Source organism: Cherax quadricarinatus, chromosome 17 (assembly GCF_038502225.1).
Source record: "Cherax quadricarinatus isolate ZL_2023a chromosome 17, ASM3850222v1, whole genome shotgun sequence".
Taxonomy (NCBI): domain Eukaryota; kingdom Metazoa; phylum Arthropoda; class Malacostraca; order Decapoda; family Parastacidae; genus Cherax; species Cherax quadricarinatus.
Genome location: NC_091308.1, coordinates 25,540,785 through 25,563,257, shown reverse-complemented (window position 1 = coordinate 25,563,257; position 22,473 = coordinate 25,540,785). Strand labels below are relative to the sequence as shown.

At 40.4% G+C, this 22,473-nt stretch overlaps 1 protein-coding gene across 3 annotated transcripts in view; it reads right to left on the bottom strand.

Annotated features, from left to right (window-relative positions):
* Positions 1 to 22,473, bottom strand: part of LOC128686359 (uncharacterized) — a 552,092-nt gene that overhangs the window by 245,349 nt on the left and 284,270 nt on the right. For all 3 annotated transcript variants that reach the window (XM_070085880.1, XM_070085883.1, XM_070085882.1), the window contains exon 3: positions 8,460 to 8,600. In XM_070085880.1, coding sequence (XP_069941981.1) covers positions 8,460 to 8,600 — 141 coding nt within the window. The remainder of the gene's footprint in view (positions 1 to 8,459; positions 8,601 to 22,473) is intronic.

The following is a 22,473-nucleotide window of genomic DNA, read 5'->3' as shown; positions in this document are numbered from 1 at the left end:
GTTCACTTAGCAGTAAATACGCACCTGGTTGTTACTCGACTGTTGTGGGTCGCAGCCTTGGAAAAAATTACAAATGTACATGTATTAGAAAATTTGTTCTGCAGAAAACCACAATATCTCCCTTTGTCAATATTTTCAATATTACCTACTCTATGTCGTGATCTTATCCTCTCTGATTCTTCCCTCTGACAGTTATGCCAGACTCAGTTCCTCTCATGACCGTGTGTCGTGACTTTCAGCTATTACCAGTTTGGTGGAAAATCTCTGATCATGGTATTGTGGTTGCAATAACTTATAAATGGGAGAAACATTACAGGACATTAATTCAAGGATTCAGGAACATATATGCACTTGGTACAAACACACACACACACACACACACACACACACACACACCACCGCTAAATACACGTCCACATCATGACCTGGAACAACGACAAGTTAATAACTAAAGAGGAAGACATTAAAAGAAAATACTTAAAAGTTTGTGTAATGAAAATAATTGACATTATAAAAGAGTCATGGGGTATCTAGCATCACTTCTGTATCTCACAAAACTACCACTGGCTGGCATTAAGCTACTTAAGTCGACGCACCCAGGTGTAAATCTTTTTTCCTATATCATCCAGACCGGTCCTCCCTCACCTCACTATGCTACCTTACCTCATCATGAAGCCTGGTCCTCCCTCCCCCCCTACCAAATACATTCCCAGTCCTCCTCCCCTCCGAAGAGTTAAAACTCACTCAAAATGGTCAGGCGACTTAACTTTTTTTTTTCACCCCTCTCTTACCCCAGTTGTTCCCCTTCCAGTTCTAGCTAACCCACTTAAGGACCTGAAAAAAAGTTTGCTACTATCAATGCATATTTGCTACTATTATTTTACACATTTTATACTAATATTGTAACCAAAACTAATGTAATTCCATTAGACGCAGTCCAGACTATATCCATAATTCGTTCCGAGTCACAGGCTGTAGGTGGAAGAATGAAGGGGGCTGTAGGCCTGTTTGCTGGGCTTAAGGCCTATCGACTAAACGAGGGTCATTAGGGGAGCGGTATTCATCAACTGATCCTGATCTACCAAGTTGTGGTGCATACGATGGACTGCAGGTACTGAGCACTACCACCTTGATCGATCAGGCCAGCAACCAGGAGGCCTGGTCTGGGACTGAGCCGCAGGGGCGGTGACTTCCGGAAGCGACTCCAGGTACACACAGAAATTAGCTCTTAAGGTAGCTGAAAACTGAGAGCTCCATTGTTAGTACTAGTGAGGATAGGAATGAGACAGGTAAACATGCACCAACAGAGAATACAGTCACAGAAACCCAAGGCAAACGGAAACCAAGCCTGTGCACATACTATGCACATGGTATCTGCAGACATGGGAAATCTGGAAAAACAAATGGGACGTGCAACTATGACCACCCTAGAAAATGCCGTGCCCATATGACAACAGGAAAATGCAAACTCACTTCCTGTAAGCTTTTTCACCCTGAAATGTGTCCCTCTTCAGTACAGGAAAGACTGTGCTATAACTTGAATTGCCAGGCACACCATCTAAAGGGGACAAAAAGATACAAAACATCCAGGCCATGGGAAAACCTGGGTAGCCACAGCCACTCAAGAGGGAGAGGCTTTTTAGTGCCAGGAAGGAAAAAAAAAAAACTGGCAGGAAATGGCGGAAATCGTACCCCAAATCCAGTCATTTCTGGAGTGGAACCACAGTCGATGGCCTCCACTCCAAACCAACAGATACAGATACTAGTGCCGGAAAAAAAAGTCCCCCCCAGTACCACCAATACCACCAGGCAGATGACATTCTTCTTTGCAAATATACAGGGTCTAAAGCCAGCAACGAACAACAAAATACCTTTCATCCGTGGACTGCTTGCATAGGCAAATGCAATATTTGCGGCTTTTACAGAGACCCACATAAAGGATCACTTGGACAACGAAATATGGATCCCAGGTTACAACCTATACAGATGTGACAGAGTGAACAGGCAAAAGGAGGAGGGTTGGCCTGTATATCGCAGAGTCACTTGTTTGCACAGAACTACTTAATGCCTCAAATGATGTAGTGGAAGTTTTAGCAGTAAAGATCGAGAACCAAAACCTAGTCATTGTGGTAGTCTAAAAGCCTCCAGATGCAACGTCCCAGCAATTCCAGGAACAGCTGTCAAAAATTGACCACTGTCTGGAAAATCTGCCAGCTCCTGCCCCAAACATCTTGCTCCTGGGGGATTTCAACTTGAGACACCTAAAATGGAGGAATATAGCAAATAATGTTGTTGCAGTGATAACACCAGGAGGCAGCTCTGACGAGAACTCACATACAAACGAGCTTTTAAATCTCTGCACAAAATAGAGCCTACTAGACTGGAGAATACACTAGGCCTCATCTTCACTAACAATGATGATCTGATACGAAATGTCACCATATCAAAAACAATATACTCAGATCACAACATAATCGAGGTTCAGACATGTATGCGCGGAGCCCCAGACCGACAAAATGAGATTAGTCACGAGGGAGCCTTCACCAAATTCAACTTCAATAACAAGAACATAAAGTGGGACCAAGTAAATCAAGTCCTAAACGATATAAGCTAGGAAGATATACTAAGCAACACAGACCCCAACTTATGCCTAGAACAGATTAACTCGGTGGCACTCGATGTTTGCTCAAGGCTTATTCCTTTAAGAAAACGGAGTAAATGTAAAATAGAAAGAGACAGGCGCTCCCTTTACAGGCGACGGAAAAGAATAACAGAGCGGCTAAAAGATACCAATATATCTGAAATGCGTGGGGAGTCACTGGTCAGAGAAACAGCAAACATCGAACTTAGGCTAAAGGAATCTTATAGGAGTCAGGAATCGTAAGAAGAACTAAAAGCCATAAATGAAATCGAAAGAAACCCAAAGTATTTCTTTTCTTATGCCAAATCGAAGTCGAGAACAACATCCAGTATTGGGCCCCTACTTAAACAAGATGGGTCCTATACAGATGACAGCAAGGAAATGAGTGAGCTACTCAAGTCCCAATATGACTTAGTTTTTAGCAAGCCGCTAACCAGACTGAGAGTCGAAGATCAAAATGATTTTTTTATGAGAGAGCCACAGAATTTGGTTAACACAAGCCTATCTGATATTATCCTGACACCAAATGACTTCGAACAGGCGATAAATGACATGCCCAAGCACTCTGCCCCAGGGCCAGACTCATGGAACTCCGTGATCAAGAACTCCAAGAAGCCCCTATCACGAGCTTTTACCATCCTATGGAGAGGGAGCATGGACACGGGGGTCGTCCCACAGTTACTAAAAACAACAGACATAGCCCCACTCCACAAAGGGGGCAGTAAAGCAATAGCAAAGAACTACAGACCGATAGCACTAACATCCTATATCATAAAAATCTTTGAAAGGGTTCTAAGAAGCAGGATCACCACCCATCTAGATACCCATCAATTACACAACCCAGGGCAACATGGGTTTAGAGCAGGTCGCTCCTGTCTGTCCCAGCTACTGGATCACTACAACAAGGTCCTAGATGCACTAGAAGACAAAAAGAATGCAGATGTAATATATACAGACTTTGCAAAAGCCTTCGACAAGTGTGACCATGGCGTAATAGCGCACAAAATGCGTGCTAAAGGAATAACAGGAAAAGTCGGTCGATGGATCTATAATTTCCTCACTAACAGAACACAGAGAGTAGTCGTCAACAGAGTAAAGTCCGAGGCAGCTACGGTGAAAAGCTCTGTTCCACAAGGCACAGTACTCGCTCCCATCTTGTTCCTCATCCTTATATCCGACATAGACAAGGATGTCAGCCACAGCACCGTGTCTTCCTTTGCAGATGACACCCGAATCTGCATGACAGTGTCTTCCATTGCAGACACTGCAAAGCTCCAGGCAGACATCAACCAAATCTTTCAGTGGGCTGCAGAAAACAATATGAAGTTCAACGATGAGAAATTTCAATTACTCAGATATGGTAAACATGAGGAAATTAAATCTTCATCAGAGTACAAAACAAATTCTGGCCACAAAATAGAGCGAAACACCAACGTCAAAGACCTGGGAGTGATCATGTCGGAGGATCTCACCTTCAAGGACCATAACATTGTATCAATCGCATCTGCTAGAAAAATGACAGGATGGATAATGAGAACCTTCAAAACTAGGGAGGCCAAGCCCATGATGACACTCTTCAGGTCACTTGTTCTATCTAGGCTGGAATATTGCTGCACACTAACAGCACCTTTCAAGGCAGGTGAAATTGCCGACCTAGAAAATGTACAGAGAACTTTCACGGCGCGCATAACGGAGATAAAACACCTCAATTATTGGGAGCGCTTGAGGTTCCTAAACCTGTATTCCCTGGAACGCAGGAGGGAGAGATACATGATTATATACACCTGGAAAATCCTAGAGGGACTAGTACCGAACTTGCACACGAAAATCACCCACTACGAAAGCAAAAGACTTGGCAGACGATGCACCATCCCCCCAATGAAAAGCAGGGGTGTCACTAGCACGTTAAGAGACCATACAATAAGTGTCAGGGGCCCGAGACTGTTCAACTGCCTCCCAGCACACATAAGGGGGATTACCAACAGACCCCTGGCAGTCTTCAAGCTGGCACTGGACAAGCACCTAAAGTCAGTTCCGGATCAGCCGGGCTGTGGCTCGTATGTTGGTTTGCGTGCAGCCAGCAGCAACAGCCTGGTTGATCAGGCTCTGATCCACCAGGAGGCCTGGTCTCAGACCGGGCCGCGGGGGCGTTGACCCCCGGAACTCTCTCCAGGTAAACTCCAGGTAAACAGTGAAGTACAAAGGAATACAGTTATTACAGTGCAACATGCCAAAGCTCCTTGTATGCAGAGCATTATGGGCAGGCTTAAAATTAACTTAAGATTAACTAAGCAATAATATATTCAGTGGTAAAAACATTATCGTAAACAGATAACAATTTAGCACAAATGAGTATTACAAAGACAGGTCATATGGTCATTTACTGTGTTGCTGAGCATTCAGTAAAATGGAGTATTCTGTTAGGTAATGTAATTAAAAAATAAAGTTTGATTGGGTCACAGGTTAGACATGAGATACAATAATGAGAAACATTTACGAGATACAATTTATGAGATACGATTATTCAGTATTTATTTAGTTGTGGGTGAGTAAGTGATTTTTGAGAAGAGACTTGAATTTATAAACAGACAGTGTTTCTTTTATATTCACAGGTAATGAATTCCAGATTTTAGGGCCTTTTATGTGCATTGAGTTTTTGCATAGTGTGAGATGGACACGAGGAACATCAAAGAGTGATCTGTGCCTTGTGTTATGGTCATGTGTTCTGTTGAGGTTGGTAAGGAGACGTTTTAGGGAAGGGTTTATATCAGAATTAAGTGTTCTATGAATGTAGTAGGTGCAGTAAGAAGTATGGATGTTTCGTATGGTGAGTAGGTTTAGAGTTTTGAATATTGGTGGAGTGTGCTGCCTGTAGTGGGAATTTGCTATCATTCTGACTGCAGCCTTTTGTTGGGTAATTAATGGTCTGAGATGGTTTATTGTTGTTGAGCCCCATGCACAAATTCCATAGGTGAGATAGGGGTAAATAAGTGAGTGATATAGGGCCAGGAGGGCTGACTGTGGAACATAGTACCGTATCTTCGATAGTATGCCTCCAGTCTTGGAAATTTTTTGGGAAATTTGTTGTATATGTGTTTGAAATTTGAGTCTATTATCAAGGTGGATTCCTAAGAATTTTCCCTCTGTGAGTTTTGTGATAGGTGATCCGTTTACCATTATGTTAAGAGGGACGTCTGTAGCTCTGTTACCAAACTGAATGAAGTAGGTTTTGTCAATGTTTGGAGTAAGTTTGTTAGTACTCATCCAGGTAGATATTTTCTGTAATTCGGTATTTACAGTATTGGCTAGCGTGACTGGGCTCGGGTGAGAGAAGACGTATGTATTGTCATCTGCAAATAGTGTGGGTTTGAGTAGTTGCGATGCATTTGGTAGGTCATTTATGTGTATGAGAAAGAGAAGAGGGCCAAGGACACTTCCCTGTGGGACACCAACTGTAATTGGCTGTGCTGAAGAGTTTGCCCCGTTTGTGTACACATATTGGCTTCTGTTGCTGAGGTAAGACTTTAGGTAGTTGAGGGAGTGCCCTCTTATACCATAGTGCGACAATTTTACGTGGAGCAAGTCATGGTCAACTGTATCAAAAGCTTTACGTAAGTCAATGAAGATCCCCAGTGGGACTTCTTTTTTCTCTATTGCAGTGTATATGTGTTCTAGCATGTGTATAATAGCATCATTAGTATTTTTATTAGGCCTGAACCCAAACTGACAGGGGTTGAGTATGTTGTGGGAGATGAGGTAGGAATAGATTCGCTTATGAATTAATTTTTCGAAGATTTTAGAGAGAGGGTGTAAGTTGGATATTGGCCTATAGTTATTCAAGTCTGTTTGGTCTCCTCCTTTATGGATCGCGGTGACCCTTGCTATTTTGAGAACTGTAGGGAAGGTAGAGGATTCTATGGATTTGTTAAAGAGTGTTGCAATGATTGGTGATAGTACTTGTGACGCTTTTTTGTATATAAAGGGTGGTAAGGTATTTAAATCTCCTGTCTTGTTTTTTAGTGTGTTGATAATAAGGGAGACTTCAGCAGGGTTAGTCGGAGCTAGGAACAGTGTGTTCGGGTAGTTGCCAGTGAGGGAGTCATTGGGTGGGGTATCTGAGCTTGGGATTTTATTGGCAAGGATTTTTCCTATAGTGAAGAAGAAATTATTGAGCCTGTTTGCTGTTTCAGTAGGTGGGGGTTGGGGTTCCTCTGGTTATGTTAATTCAATTTTGCTATTTCGTGATATATTTTTTGTTCATAGAATTTCTGATAGGGTTTTCCAGGTCTTTTTTATATCACCTCGTAAGTTGGATAATCTGTTCTCATAATACAATTTTTTAGCCCTTCTTATCAGGCTGGTTAGGATTGACGAGTAACGTTTTGTTTGGTCCCTGGTTATGTGACCCATTCTGTACTGTTTTTCGTACAGCTGCTTTGTATTTATGGATCTGAGGATGCTGAGTGTTAGCCAGGGACTGTTCAGTCTCTTAGCTGTCATCTGTTTAGTTTTTGGGGGGCAGTGCTTGTTGTAAAGGTATTGGGTCTTTTTTAAAAAATTATTAATACATTCGTCAATATCTCTATAGATTTCTAGTTCAGTGTGCCAGTCAATGTTTGTCACTGCTGCTGTGAAGTTATTAATGGCTGACTCACTGTGAAGTCTGAAAGTGACTTTAGTAGTGTCTTGGGGTAATTTGCCAAGGTTTGTGATGAGGAAGGTAGGGTAGTGATCTGTGGTATTATCTGTGATTATGCCTGATTTTAAAGGGGATATGGTGTTGGTCCAGATGTGGTCTAGTAGGGAAACACTAGTCTCTGTCTCTGCCTTTTATTATTAATTTTGGCATCTTTATTGTGCTTCTAGGTTATCTATCGTGTTTATGATATCAAGTTGAAATATATGTGATAGATAGATAACTTTTATTACTAATATTAGTATAATTACACAACACTAGTATCCAACTATAAGATGATTTATCAGATACTGAATGCTCCTTCTGTTGGCCCCTCCCTCTCTCTCCTATAGCTCCTCCCACTTCAGGCCCCTCTTATAATACGCTTGATTTCTGTTTTGAATTTTTATTCACACAAGAAATAGAAGATTTACTGTTATGCAGACTACTGCATTATTGTAAAAATGTATAAATAATATCAGCGCATTTGTGAAAGCACATTAGACCCACCAGTTGGCTTGTATTGGACACGTGACGTGATGTGTTTACTCGTGAACATCAGCAAAAGTCGAACATTTACACTGCTTTGAGCTCAATTTCAAAGTACTTTTAGTCTGTAAACAATTCCAGATCATCTCTATTTCTGACCAAGAAAACGAAAATACAACTATAAAACCATACGAAAATATACCACAAAGTTGCTGTAAGTGTATTTTTTGTGGGTCTCAAAAGGATTCATCTAATTTACATTATTCTTTATGGGAAAAATTTGTTCAGTACTCGAACAGATCGGCACTCGAGTAGCCTTCTGGAACGAATTAAGTTCGAGTACCGAGGTTCCACTGTGTTGGAATACTTGAGCCAAAGGAGGCTTTTCTTTAAATCCTCAATTCAATTAGTTGTATTTCAATAAGAGTAAAAAAAAGGGCTTTTTTATTTAACACGATCCTTTTAGTGGTAGGATAGCAGCCCTTAACCTGTAAATTCACATAAAAAAATGCTTAAAAGTGCATGCTACCTATTCACACGTCAAAAATACTTTAAGCCCAACAACAGGGACTAAAGTAAAATCCGAGCCTATATAACTAGACATACACCTCACAGCGTATATGTTCTGCGGGCGATGTAGGGATCATAACCCACCTGTAGTGGTGGAGGACGAGCTTTGGGGCGTGTTGGTTGTAGTGCGTCACTTCCACCGTCATCTCCTGCTTGATAACTTTACCGGACATGAGTGCTACAACGATGACACGGTACTCCTGGCCTGCTCCGAGCTCCAGGTACCTGCAGGGCGAGAAGACATGCAAGCCTCATCAGTACTACTGTTTACCAAGACTTTGAACACCTTACTAAAATTAAATTGTTCATAATGTAGAAACACTTCAATTATCAAACTCTCATTTACATGGTGTACAACAATTCATTCGACTTATAAAGAGATAAAAAATATGTTATGTGGAAAAAATTTTGGATTTTCCTAAATTCAGCATGTGTAAATTTGAATAATACAATACTTGTGTAATAAAATATGATGCTGATTTGACCCTTTCAAGAAATTTTAATTAAAGGGGAGTGTGGAAGAGCCAGTAGGGACACTGGGGAGGGAGACGCCATATTGAATTTAGTGCTGTTGTATAGCCCTTGTGGCTTAGCGCTTCTTTTTTATTATAATAATAATGAATTTAGTGTGTGTGCACTGGTTGTTACAATCGTCTAATAATCCGGCATCATCGAGGCCATAATGGGTTTGTAATAGGAACCCACATTAATGTCCCCTCCTGAAGAACTGGGACAGGAAATTTACGGGACCTCAAGAATTGTGTTACCTGGAGTTTACCTGGAGAGAGTTCCGGGGGTCAACGCCCCCGCGGCCCGGTCTGTGACCAGGCTTCCTGGTGGATCAGAGCCTGATCAACCAGGCTGTTGCTGCTGGCTGCACGCAAACCAACGTACGAGCCACAGCCCGGCTGGTCAGGAACCGACTTTAGGTGCTTGTCCAGTGCCAGCTTGAAGACTGCCAGGGGTCTGTTGGTAATCCCCCTTATGTATGCTGGGAGACAGTTGAACAGTCTCGGGCCCCTGACACTTTTTGTATGGTCTCTTAACGTGCTAGTGACACCCCTGCTTTTCATTGGGGGGATGTTGCATCGCCTGCCAAGTCTTTTGCTTTCGTAGTGAGTGATTTTCGTGTGCAAGTTCGGTACTAGTCCCTCTAGGATTTTCCAGGTGTATATAATCATGTATCTCTCCCGCCTGCGTTCCAGGGAATACAGGTTCAGGAACCTCAAGCGCTCCCAGTAATTGAGGTGTTTTATCTCCGTTATGCGCGCCGTGAAGGTTCTCTGTACATTTTCTAGGTCAGCAATTTCACCTGCCTTGAAAGGTGCTGTTAGTGTGCAGCAATATTCCAGCCTAGATAGAACAAGTGACCTGAAGAGTGTCATCATGGGCTTGGCCTCCCTAGTTTTGAAGGTTCTCATTATCCATCCTGTCATTTTTCTAGCAGATGCGATTGATACAATGTTATGGTCCTTGAAGGTGAGATCCTCCGACATGATCACTCCCAGGTCTTTGACGTTGGTGTTTCGCTCTATTTTGTGGCCAGAATTTGTTTTGTACTCTGATGAAGATTTAATTTCCTCGTATTTACCATATCTTAGTAATTGAAATTTCTCATCGTTGAACTTCATATTGTTTTCTGCAGCCCACTGAGAGATTCGGTTGATGTCCGCCTGGAGCCTTGCAGTGTGTGTGGATGGTGGAAAATAAATGCGGACATCACTCATCACTAGCTGCCAGTGTAGGGTCTAGGTGTTAGGCATCGTGGTGTGATCCATCTACAGTAATTAAATGGTAAGTGTTAATACCAGTTATATTTGTTGTGCCCAGCATGCTTAATCCTATACAGTCCACACAAATTTAATTACCAGAGTAGCTGGTTTTAATATAATTATTAATTTAATGTCAGGTCTAGCTTTTTGTAAGAGTGGTGAAAAAGTGTGCACTCGAAGGAGTCACAGTTCAGCGACCCACTGTGACTAAGTCCCACTTATACCTCACTTAAATTACTTGTAGGTAATAATTCAGGTAATGTCCTGTAAACCTCCTGCAGGTGATTTGCTCATAATAATAATAATTTTCACGTTATATGACAAGGAATGACTGTAAAACGCTAACTGACATTGTGCAAAATTACCACAGTAAAAAAACACAAGAACATGAAAGCCTGAGCGCCTTCATATGTTCACACACTTCAGATGGACTAGAAAGAAAAAACAGCAACACACATATGGGTCAAGATGAGGTGCTTGAATATCGTGCTAAGGATTAGTTTATCATGTTAACTTATCCTTAAGCACCTCATTCTTAACCTATATATGTGCTCTTTGTTTTTATTTTAGTCTATCTGAACAAGTGTTAACACAAAACCACCCAGTTTCTTCTTTTTCATATAAGTGGTAGTTTTCTAAATATGTTATTTAAGTGGCAGCAGTACTGACTTTTATACGTAATAAAGTGTTTGAGAGAGCTGTGCTAATTAAGCCGTACATTGAATGCTTCCTTAACTGGTAGATATGTTCTATATTTTGTGAATTAACAGTAAGAAAATATTTAATTTGTAACTCAAACTAATTTAGAAAATTCAACAAACTATGCTGAAGTTAAAGTAATTTAACCTGAATTCAGTGTTATTTTTACATCAACGAAACCATTTTCGTGATAATGCGAATGATTTCAGATATATTATTACAAAAATGAATTTACACTCTGGCAAAATTATCATTATTTTCATAATTATTAGTAGTACATATATGTGGAGCGCTACACCCTTAGGGAGGGCCACATCGGGGGAGGTAACGTTTAAGCTCGATCTAGGGAAGGGAAGGTCTAATTCCTTGGATCAAGAGCAGCGTCAAGGAACCCTCCACTGAGGGGCAGGATATGTTTCATGAGCTAAACTGGCAAGCTATGTTTACAAACACCACATAAACACTTACATGTTGACACCTTCAAGAATAACAGTTGAAGACCTGACCATCATCCTTTACTACTACATATTCCTAAAGCATAAAAAAAATACTCTGAATCTTAATTAACCCAGTGATTTATTCAATAATCTATGAAAGGTCTTCATCGAAAGATAGTTAGATGGGACAAAGTAATAAAATGAATCTACCGTCCAATAACTGTTTTGAGGTGGGTGCTACTTCAGGACTAAAATTCTACGACGCTTGAAATGTGAAGTGGTACAATTACTATCGGGGAGAAAGACACTGATAGAAGAGGATCCTTTTATTACAACGTTAATCTTTGGCCATTGTCTACCTACCATTACTATCATTAGCTTGGCGAAGAGTTTCTAGCAGTCTAACCTAAAATATGCCTTCTTAGCTTCTAAGAAACTCAGATGCACTGGAAACGCCTCTTCTTGTGTAAATCAATGACTTTTCATAGAGCCAGGATAAACATCTCACCAAGACACTTTTTGAAATAAAACTGATAATATACAAGCTGTAAGCAGGGCCGGATTAAGAAGTCTCCGGGCCCTAGGCTATTCAGATTGGCGGGGCCCCTTTGAGTTACGGGTAAGCGAAGCGACCCCTTCCAGCTTGGGGGTGGGGGTGGGGGGGGGGTTCGGTGTGAGCCTGTTTAAGGTCTAATTAAATACATTCTGGCTATTTAGATTAAATTTAATAGGGAAAGTACATCAAGACAACCAAAACCATTTACCAACAGCCATTATAACTATCTTGTTAAATCATGCATTTTAAAGAGAATAAACTCAAGACAGCATAGTATTACTAGATTAGGCTATTAAAGTAGTGACATCATGTACCTATTATATTCAGCATAACCACTACAGCACAATTATTCCCTTTATAAATCACTGACCATTATTGTTATCATTGCATCATGCATAAGACTATCAAATCATATAAACTACAGAAAATTGGAGAGGAATCTCCCATACTCACCCATTAGCGGGAAAACACAGCTGTTCTGATGTAAACAAAGGCGTGTTGAGTGTTGCCATCTATGGTTAGGTTTATTTATTTTTATTTTATTTTATTTCATTATTTATTTTTGTTTTGATTAATTTTTAAAAATCAATTTTACTCTCCAAACACTTGAACTTTTTAGGTAGGGACCCCTTTGCACTTGCACCATGTGCACAGTCTTGGATGAGCCCCTGAACCCCTTGGACCACGGGGCCCCCAAATGCGCGGGGCCCTAGGCAAATGCCTAGTTTGCCTATGCGGTAATCCGGCCCTGGCTGTAAGAACTCTTAGTTTATCTAATATTACGGTTTCAAAGACTTTTGACTAATGAAAGTCTCGAGTTTTCACATTTTAAAGTGTCCTTTATCTTACTGTTTAAAAAACAGTGCTGTATAGTCCTTGTGGCTTAGCGCTTCTTTTTGATTATAATAATAATAATGTTTAAAAAACAAAGCAAAGTATACATTTAAAAAAAATGAAAATTCGTGTTTTTATAACATTTTTTTATTTCCTGAGTTAGGTGAACACCCTCTAGAAAGGCGTAGAATTAGGGTGGATATGATTGAGGTATATAAATGGAAAACAGGAATGAATAAAGGGGATGTAAACAGCGTGGTAAAAATATCCAACCTAGACAGGACTCGCAGCAATGGCTTTAAGTTGGAAAAATTTAGATTCAGGAAGGATATAGGAAAACACTGGTTTGGTAATAGAGTTGTGGATGAGTGGAACAAACTCCTGAGTACCGTCATAGAAGTTAAGACGTTGTGTAGTTTTAAAAATAGGTTAGATAAGTAGATGAGTGGATGTGGGTGGGTGAGTTAGACCTGACTAGCTTGTGCTAGTAGGTCAGATGCCTTGCTCCTTCCTTAAGTGAACGTGACCTGACCTGACTAGGTTAAGGCATTGGCTTAAGCCGGAAGAAGAATTGGACCTGCCTCACATGGGACGGTAGGCCTGCTGCAATGTTCTTATGTTCTTATGGTCTTAAACACTGTCAGCTACAAGTTGCTTATACCATTTAAGGTTTTTATTTATACCTTCCGAACACATTATTCAATTTTCTTCACATTTCAAACCCTGGTTAACTACATAATACACGCCCTTAATAACATTACTAGGAAAACAGGGCATGAGGACCATCTTGAGAATTCGTTCTTATATATATAGTTTTAGGTATCAAATACTGTTGACCCACATAACAATTATTGCAGCATCCTTTAATAATAATGCAACGATCAGCTCTTAAGGGCAGAGAAACTTAACCTGGTTTTAGAGTTCATTTACTTCCACAATGAGAATGAATCACCACTCGAGGAACCTTAGCATGCCAGTTCATATTACCATCACATTTTTTTATTTGTATTTCTTCACAAACTTCCATAAGGTTGGTCATCACCACTCCTCTGTACTAAACTTAAATGTTCGTACCAACCAATGTTCTGAAGACGCTCCTTAAATTTATTCATTGCATTACCTTTTCTTAGCTCATTATTTTGTGTATGTAAGTTAAGACACATGTGCAACATCTGGATATCTTTATTGTAGACGTTTCGCCATCCAGTTGCTTTATCAAGTGCAGCATATGGCCGGAGAAGTAGTTTATATACTGCTTCGACTCACCTGACTACAGTATATAAGCCACTTCTCCGGCCATACGGTGCACTGAACACATCGATTCCAGGCTGAGGGACTGATTATCTCAAATTCCTCCTCCCCTTACCCATTTCTACTTTGTATTGGACTGATGAAGCCACTGCGTGGCGAAACGTTTCTTTAATAAAGATTCCCATATGTTGCATAAGTGTTTCGGTCTCCACCTTTCAACCCCACACAGTGAACTAGCGTTCGTCGTCCATCTGTGTATTTACTCGTATACTTTACTTACAACATTACTGAAGAAACATACAATGAGATGAATTGGATGACATTTTGTAGGAAGAAAGTCGAGTGCCTGAAGCTTCCGTAATCAGTCTGAGTGTTCACTTTTTTTTATTTGGCGAAAGCTTACAATATTTAACAAAAATATGTTGTATGTAAATAGAGGGAAGGAGAAAGAGCTAAGGAAGACCTTGAAGAGAATGGTTGTAGTGTAGTTGAAAACATGATGATATGAGTGTGAGGTCTCCAAACGCTGTTTAGACTTTTCATTATTGGGTACCTAAGCCATTAGTGATGTATAAGTGTGAAACATAGGTGTGAAACTTTTAATAAGATGTTAGCGGAAAGATATAATTTTCCAAGATCTTCCTGTAAATTAGAAAATCTAAACATAATGAGGAATGGTTTTTAAACCAATCGAAAAATATTTCAATCCCCTATAGAAAAAATAGAGTAATCCCTCCCAATGTATATATCTTGTACAACATTTCACTCACGAGGGGCTTCTATCGTCATTTATGCCTTACCTCTGCATACAGTGAATGACAATATAACAAAAATATTTGAAACACAGAGGGGCTGAAAGAGTAAAGAACGATGAATGAGTAAAAAATGATATCAAACACCGACACTTATGTCAGTAAAACACATGCGCAGTACCAGAACAATCTGTGTGCCATTTAATACTGGTTCACTTGTAGCGACATCCCCAAGATCTTCCAGATAAGATAAGATAAGATAAGATTTCGTTCGGATTTTTAACCCCGGAGGGTTAGCCACCCAGGATAACCCAAGAAAGTCAGTGCGTCATCGAGGACTGTCTAACTTATTTCCATTGGGGTCCTTAATCTTGTCCCCCAGGATGCGACCCACACCAGTCGACTAACACCCAGGTACCTATTTGCTGCTAGGTGAACAGGACAACAGGTGTAAGGAAACGTGTCGGAATGTTTCCACCCGCCGGGAATCGAACCCGGGCCCTCCGTGTGTGAAGCGGGAGCTTTAGCCACCAGGCCACCGGGCCAGGAGGATAATCTACTTCGTTAGTGCACTCACTCAAGACCCCGGGGTGCTACGCTACCTCGTATGATCCTGTTACTCTCTTGTCACCATCCAACAGCATCGTTATTTTATTTTTTCACTTCCTCTTCAGATTATTACAGTGTTCTACAATTTAACTATGTGCTATCTGAGGTAATATGTGCAGCATGCAAGATGTCCTGTGTCATAAATACACTCTAGAACTATATATATTCTTATATAAATGTACAGTACGCATATACAACACTAGGTACCAACACTTATATGGGTGTGAAGCATGTGTTGTGAATACTGCAGCGAGGTGGAAGAGGCTGAAGGCAGTGGAGATATCGTGTCTAAGAGCAATGTGTGGTGTGAATATCATGCAGAGAATTCGTAGTGTGGAAATTAGGAGGTGTGGAGTTACAAAAAGTGACATTCATAGGGCAGAAGAGGGGTTATTGAGATGGTTTGGTCATTTAGAGAAGATGGAGAAAAATTGAATGACTTGGAAGGTGTATAAGTCTATAATGGATGGAAGGAGGGGTAGGGGTTGTCCAAGGAAAGGATGGAGAAAAGGGGTAAAAGAAGTTTTGTGTGCAAAGGGCCTGGACATGCAGCTGGCATGTGTGAGAGTGTTAGATAGGAGTGAATGGAGACGAATGGTTTTTGGGCCCTGAAGAGCTGTTGGATTGTGAGCAGGGTAATATTTTATGAAGAGATTCAGGGAAACCGGTTAGCCGGACTTGAGTCCTGGAGGTGCGAAGTACAATGCCTGCACTTTAAAGGAGGTGTTTGGGATACTGGCTCTTTGGAGTGACATCTAAACTGTTATATCTGGTCGCCTCTACAAAGACAGTGATTATGTGTGAATGATGGTGAAAGTGTTTCATTTTTGGGTCACCCTGCCTCGGTGGGAGACGGCTGACGTGTTGAAAAAAAATAGTATTTATTTATTGTTTTAATTATTTATCTGTTAGGTATCCACAAAGGGATACCTTGAAGAGGCTGCTTGGGTTTTTTCCCTTTTTTTTTTCTTTTCTTCCTCCATCTCTTCGATTTTATTTTGCTCATAGCTCGAGAACGCCATATCCAATCGGCTTCGAATTTTCAAAACTTGTGTACGGTAATGTGGATCAAGTTCTTGGAACAAAAATTTGATCCACACTGTGCATAAATAAAAACATAAGAAAGAAGGAACACTGCAGTAGGCCTACTGGCCCATGCTTAAACCAATAACCCAACTAGTCAGGTCAGGTCAGGTCAGGTCACATTCAGTTAAGGAAGGAGCACGGCGTCAGACCTATTAGCACAAGCTAGTCAGGTCCAACTCACACCCACTCATGTATTTTTCCAAGTTATTTTTAAAACTACACAACGTCTTAGCTTCTATGACGGTACTCGGGAGTTCCACTCATCCACAACTCTATTACCAAACCAGTGCTTTCCTATATCCTTCCTGAATCTGAATTTTTCCAACTTAAAACCATTGCTGCGAGTCCTGTCTTGGCTAAATATTTTCAGCACACTATTTACATTCCCTTTATTTATTCCTGTTTCCCATTTATACAACTCAGTCATATCCCCCCTTAACTCTACGCCTTTCTAGAGTGCAGATTAAGAGCCCTCAGTCTGTTTTCATAGGGAAGATTTCTGATACATGGGCTCAACTTTGTCATCCTCCTTTGTACATTTTCCAGTGCATTTATATCCATTCTGTGCAGCATAATCTAAATGAGGCCTAACTAAAGATATGCAGAGTTGGAGAACAATCTGAGGACTCCTCTTATTTATGCTCCTTTATATGAAGCCAAGGATTCTGTTAGCTTTATTGATAACACTTATGCACTCTTGTTTTGGTTTTAGATTACTGTTAACCAGAACTCCCAAATCCTTTTCGCAATCAGTAATATTAAGATCTACATTATTTAGCTTATATGTGGCATGATTATTTTCTTGTCCAATGTTTAGAACTTTGCATATGTCTATATTAAACTGGAGTGCTCTAATGTCCTCATTAGAATGTATTAGTCAACCAACTTTGGTGTCATCAGCAACTTGCTTATGTTGCTATTTATTCCCTCGTCAATGTCGTTTATATAAATTGTGAACAACAAAAGGCCCATCACTGACCCTTATGGAACACCACTCGTGACCCGCCCCCACTCTGGTTTCTCCCCATTGATGCAAACTCTCTGCTGCCTATCTGTCAACCACGCCTCTACCCAGGAAAAAATTTCTCCTATTCCATGTGCCTTAATTTTCCTTAACAGACTCTGATGTGGAACTCTGTTAAAAGCCTTACTGAAATCCATATACACAATATCATATTCATTACCATGATCTACCTCCTCAAATACCTTGGCGAAAAAAAGTTAGTAAATTCGTAATGCAGGAACGCCCCTTTGTAAAATCATGCTGAGATTCATTGATCAATTTATGCCTTTCAAGATGACTACGAATTGCCTCGGCAATTATTGATTCCGTAAATTTTCCCACTATGGAGGTAAGGCTTATTGGTCTATAGTTCGAAGCTAAGGACCTGTCTCCTGCTTTGTAAATACGTATTACATTTCCCATTTTCCACTTATCAGGCACTATGCCAGTTTGTAGTGATATGTTGAAAAGACTAGCCAAAGGTTTGCTAAGCTCCTCCTTACATTCCTTTAAAACCCTTGCAAACAGTTCATCAGGGCCTGGGGATTTGTTCGGTTTTAATTTCTCTGTTTGAAAACCATGTCACTAGTTACCCTAATTGTGCATAGTTTATTATCGTCCTGTTCTACATAATTTATTATTTCTGGAAGTTTGTTAGTATCTTCCTGCGTAAAAACTGAGAGGAAATAAGAATTAAAAATTTCACACATTTCTTTATCATTGTCAGTGATCTGACCTGAGTTACTTTTGAGTGGGCCAATCTTGTCCCACTCAATCTTGTCTTGGGTTAATCTTCGAATCCCATGCCACTTTAGCCTCATAATCTCTTTTTGCCTTTCTTGTTCCCTTTTTTATTTCTATCTTTAATTGAATATATTGATTTCATACCTGCCCATCCCTTCTTTTGATATGCATATATATGTCTCTCTTTTGTTTATCCATTTGGGATCATTTTTGGTTGATCTAATTTCCCTACTTGGAACATAAGTTGTCTGGGCAGCTAGAACTACATGTTCTGAAAAATGTCATATTGGCAACCAATACCACCTACCTGACCTATAGTCAGGTCATTCCAATTTAGCCCACCCAGGTAATTTCTTAGTCCCATGAAATCGACCAAGCGGAAGTCTGGGACAGAGACATGTAAACATACTCATATGCATAAAGAAACCCATGCATACATACACAAGAATATACATGCATATATTTTCACACATATACATATGCACCCATACATACATAAGTGTAAAAAATACATGCATGCAGAATATGCACATTCATCTATTTGTGCATGCACACATATACATTTGCACAAATTTATATATGTCTACATGTACACATACATATATACAAATGCACACATACGCAATCGTGTCATTACGATTTCGTGAGTCCCGTGGTATGGTTTGCACACATACACACATATACATGTGCAAAAATATATAAAAATACCTACGTAAATACACAAGTACACATCTGCATGCATACATACACACACAAATATATATACACATGTACTGTATACATATGAAAGTGCACATATGTACCGAAATTCATATGCACAAACATCCACATATATATATATATATATATATATATACATACATATATATACATGTAGGTACATACATATATATACATACATATATATACATGTAGGTAGTAGGTTGGTAGACAGCAACCACCCAGGGAAGTACTACCGTCCTGCCAGATGACTGTGAAACAAAAACCTGTAACTGTTTTGCATGATGGTAGGATTGCTGGTTTCTTTTTCTGTCTCATAAACACGCTAAGATAACAGGGATATCTTGCTACTCCTACTTACACTTTGGTCACACTTCACAGACACGCACATGCATATATATATATACATACATCTAGGTTTTTCTCCCTTTTCTAAATAGCTCTTGTTCTTTTTTATTTCTTCTATTGTCCATGGGGAAGTGGAAAAGAATCTTTCCTCCGTAAGCCATGCGTGTCGTATGAGGCGACTAAAATGCCGGGAGCAATGGGCTAGTAACCCCTTCTCCTGTATACAATTACTAAAAAAGAGAAAAAGAAAAACTTTATAAAACTGGGTTGCTTAAATGTGCGTGGATGTAGTGCGGATGACAAGAAACAGATGATTGCTGATGTTATGAATGAAAAGAAGTTGGATGTCCTGGCCCTAAGCGAAACAAAGCTGAAGGGGGTAGGAGAGTTTCAGTGGGGGGAAATAAATGGGATTAAATCTGGAGTATCTGAGAGAGTTAGAGCAAAGGAAGGGGTAGCAGTAATGTTAAATGATCAGTTATGGAAGGAGAAAAGAGAACATGAATGTGTAAATTCAAGAATTATGTGGATTAAAGTAAAGGTTGGATGCGAGAAGTGGGTCATAATAAGCGTGTATGCACCTGGAGAAGAGAGGAATGCAGAGGAGAGAGAGAGATTTTGGGAGATGTTAAGTGAATGTATAGGAGCCTTTGAACCAAGTGAGAGAGTAATTGTGGTAGGGGACTTGAATGCTAAAGTAGGAGAAACTTTTAGAGAGGGTGTGGTAGGTAAGTTTGGGGTGCCAGGTGTAAATGATAATGGGAGCCCTTTGATTGAACTTTGTATAGAAAGGGGTTTAGTTATAGGTAATACATATTTTAAGAAAAAGAGGATAAATAAGTATACACGATATGATGTAGGGCGAAATGACAGTAGTTTGTTGGATTATGTATTGGTAGATAAAAGACTGTTGAGTAGACTTCAGGATGTACATGTTTATAGAGGGGCCACAGATATATCAGATCACTTTCTAGTTGTAGCTACACTGAGAGTAAAAGGTAGATGGGATACAAGGAGAATAGAAGCATCAGGGAAGAGAGAGGTGAAGGTTTATAAACTAAAAGAGGAGGCAGTTAGGGTAAGATATAAACAGCTATTGGAGGATAGATGGGCTAATGAGAGCATAGGCAATGGGGTCGAAGAGGTATGGGGTAGGTTTAAAAATGTAGTGTTAGAGTGTTCAGCAGAAGTTTGTGGTTACAGGAAAGTGGGTGCAGGAGGGAAGAGGAGCGATTGGTGGAATGATGATGTAAAGAGAGTAGTAAGGGAGAAAAAGTTAGCATATGAGAAGTTTTTACAAAGTAGAAGTGATGCAAGGAGGGAAGAGTATATGGAGAAAAAGAGAGAAGTTAAGAGAGTGGTGAAGCAATGTAAAAAGAGAGCAAATGAGAGAGTGGGTGAGATGTTATCAACAAATTTTGTTGAAAATAAGAAAAAGTTTTGGAGTGAGATTAACAAGTTAAGAAAGCCTAGAGAACAAATGGATTTGTCAGTTAAAAATAGGAGAGGAGAGTTATTAAATGGAGAGTTAGAGGTATTGGGAAGATGGAAGGAATATTTTGAGGAATTGTTAAATGTTGATGAAGATAGGGAAGCTGTGATTTCGTGTATAGGGCAAGGAGGAATAACATCTTGTAGGAGTGAGGAAGAGCCAGTTGTGAGTGTGGGGGAAGTTCGTGAGGCAGTAGGTAAAATGAAAGGGGGTAAGGCAGCCGGGATTGATGGGATAAAGATAGAAATGTTAAAAGCAGGTGGGGATATAGTTTTGGAGTGGTTGGTGCAATTATTTAATAAATGTATGGAAGAGGGTAAGGTACCTAGGGATTGGCAGAGAGCATGCATAGTTCCTTTGTATAAAGGCAAAGGGGATAAAAGAGAGTGCAAAAATTATAGGGGGATAAGTCTGTTGAGTGTACCTGGTAAAGTGTATGGTAGAGTTATAATTGAAAGAATTAAGAGTAAGACGGAGAATAGGATAGCAGATGAACAAGGAGGCTTTAGGAAAGGTAGGGGGTGTGTGGACCAGGTGTTTACAGTGAAACATATAAGTGAACAGTATTTAGATAAGGCTAAAGAGGTCTTTGTGGCATTTATGGATTTGGAAAAGGCGTATGACAGGGTGGATAGGGGGGCAATGTGGCAGATGTTGCAAGTGTATGGTGTAGGAGGTAGGTTACTGAAAGCAGTGAAGAGTTTTTACGAGGATAGTGAGGCTCAAGTTAGAGTATGTAGGAAAGAGGGAAATTTTTTCCCAGTAAAAGTAGGCCTTAGACAAGGATGTGTGATGTCACCGTGGTTGTTTAATATATTTATAGATGGGGTTGTAAGAGAAGTAAATGCGAGGGTCTTGGCAAGAGGCGTGGAGTTAAAAGATAAAGAATCACACACAAAGTGGGAGTTGTCACAGCTGCTCTTTGCTGATGACACTGTGCTCTTGGGAGATTCTGAAGAGAAGTTGCAGAGATTGGTGGATGAATTTGGTAGGGTGTGCAAAAGAAGAAAATTAAAGGTGAATACAGGAAAGAGTAAGGTTATGAGGATAACAAAAAGATTAGGTGATGAAAGATTGAATATCAGATTGGAGGGAGAGAGTATGGAGGAGGTGAACGTATTCAGATATTTGGGAGTGGACGTGTCAGCGGATGGGTCTATGAAAGATGAGGTGAATCATAGAATTGATGAGGGAAAAAGAGTGAGTGGTGCACTTAGGAGTCTGTGGAGACAAAGAACTTTGTCCTTGGAGGCAAAGAGGGGAATGTATGAGAGTATAGTTTTACCAACGCTCTTATATGGGTGTGAAGCGTGGGTGATGAATGTTGCAGCGAGGAGAAGGCTGGAGGCAGTGGAGATGTCATGTCTGAGGGCAATGTGTGGTGTGAATATAATGCAGAGAATTCGTAGTTTGGAAGTTAGGAGGAGGTGCGGGATTACCAAAACTGTTGTCCAGAGGGCTGAGGAAGGGTTGTTGAGGTGGTTCGGACATGTAGAGAGAATGGAGCGAAACAGAATGACTTCAAGAGTGTATCAGTCTGTAGTGGAAGGAAGGCGGGGTAGGGGTCGGCCTAGGAAGGGTTGGAGGGAGGGGGTAAAGGAGGTTTTGTGTGCGAGGGGCTTGGACTTCCAGCAGGCATGCGTGAGCGTGTTTGATAGGAGTGAATGGAGACAAATGGTTTTTAATACTTGACGTGCTGTTGGAGTGTGAGCAAAGTAACATTTATGAAGGGATTCAGGGAAACCGGCAGGCCGGACTTGAGTCCTGGAGATGGGAAGTACAGTGCCTGCACTCT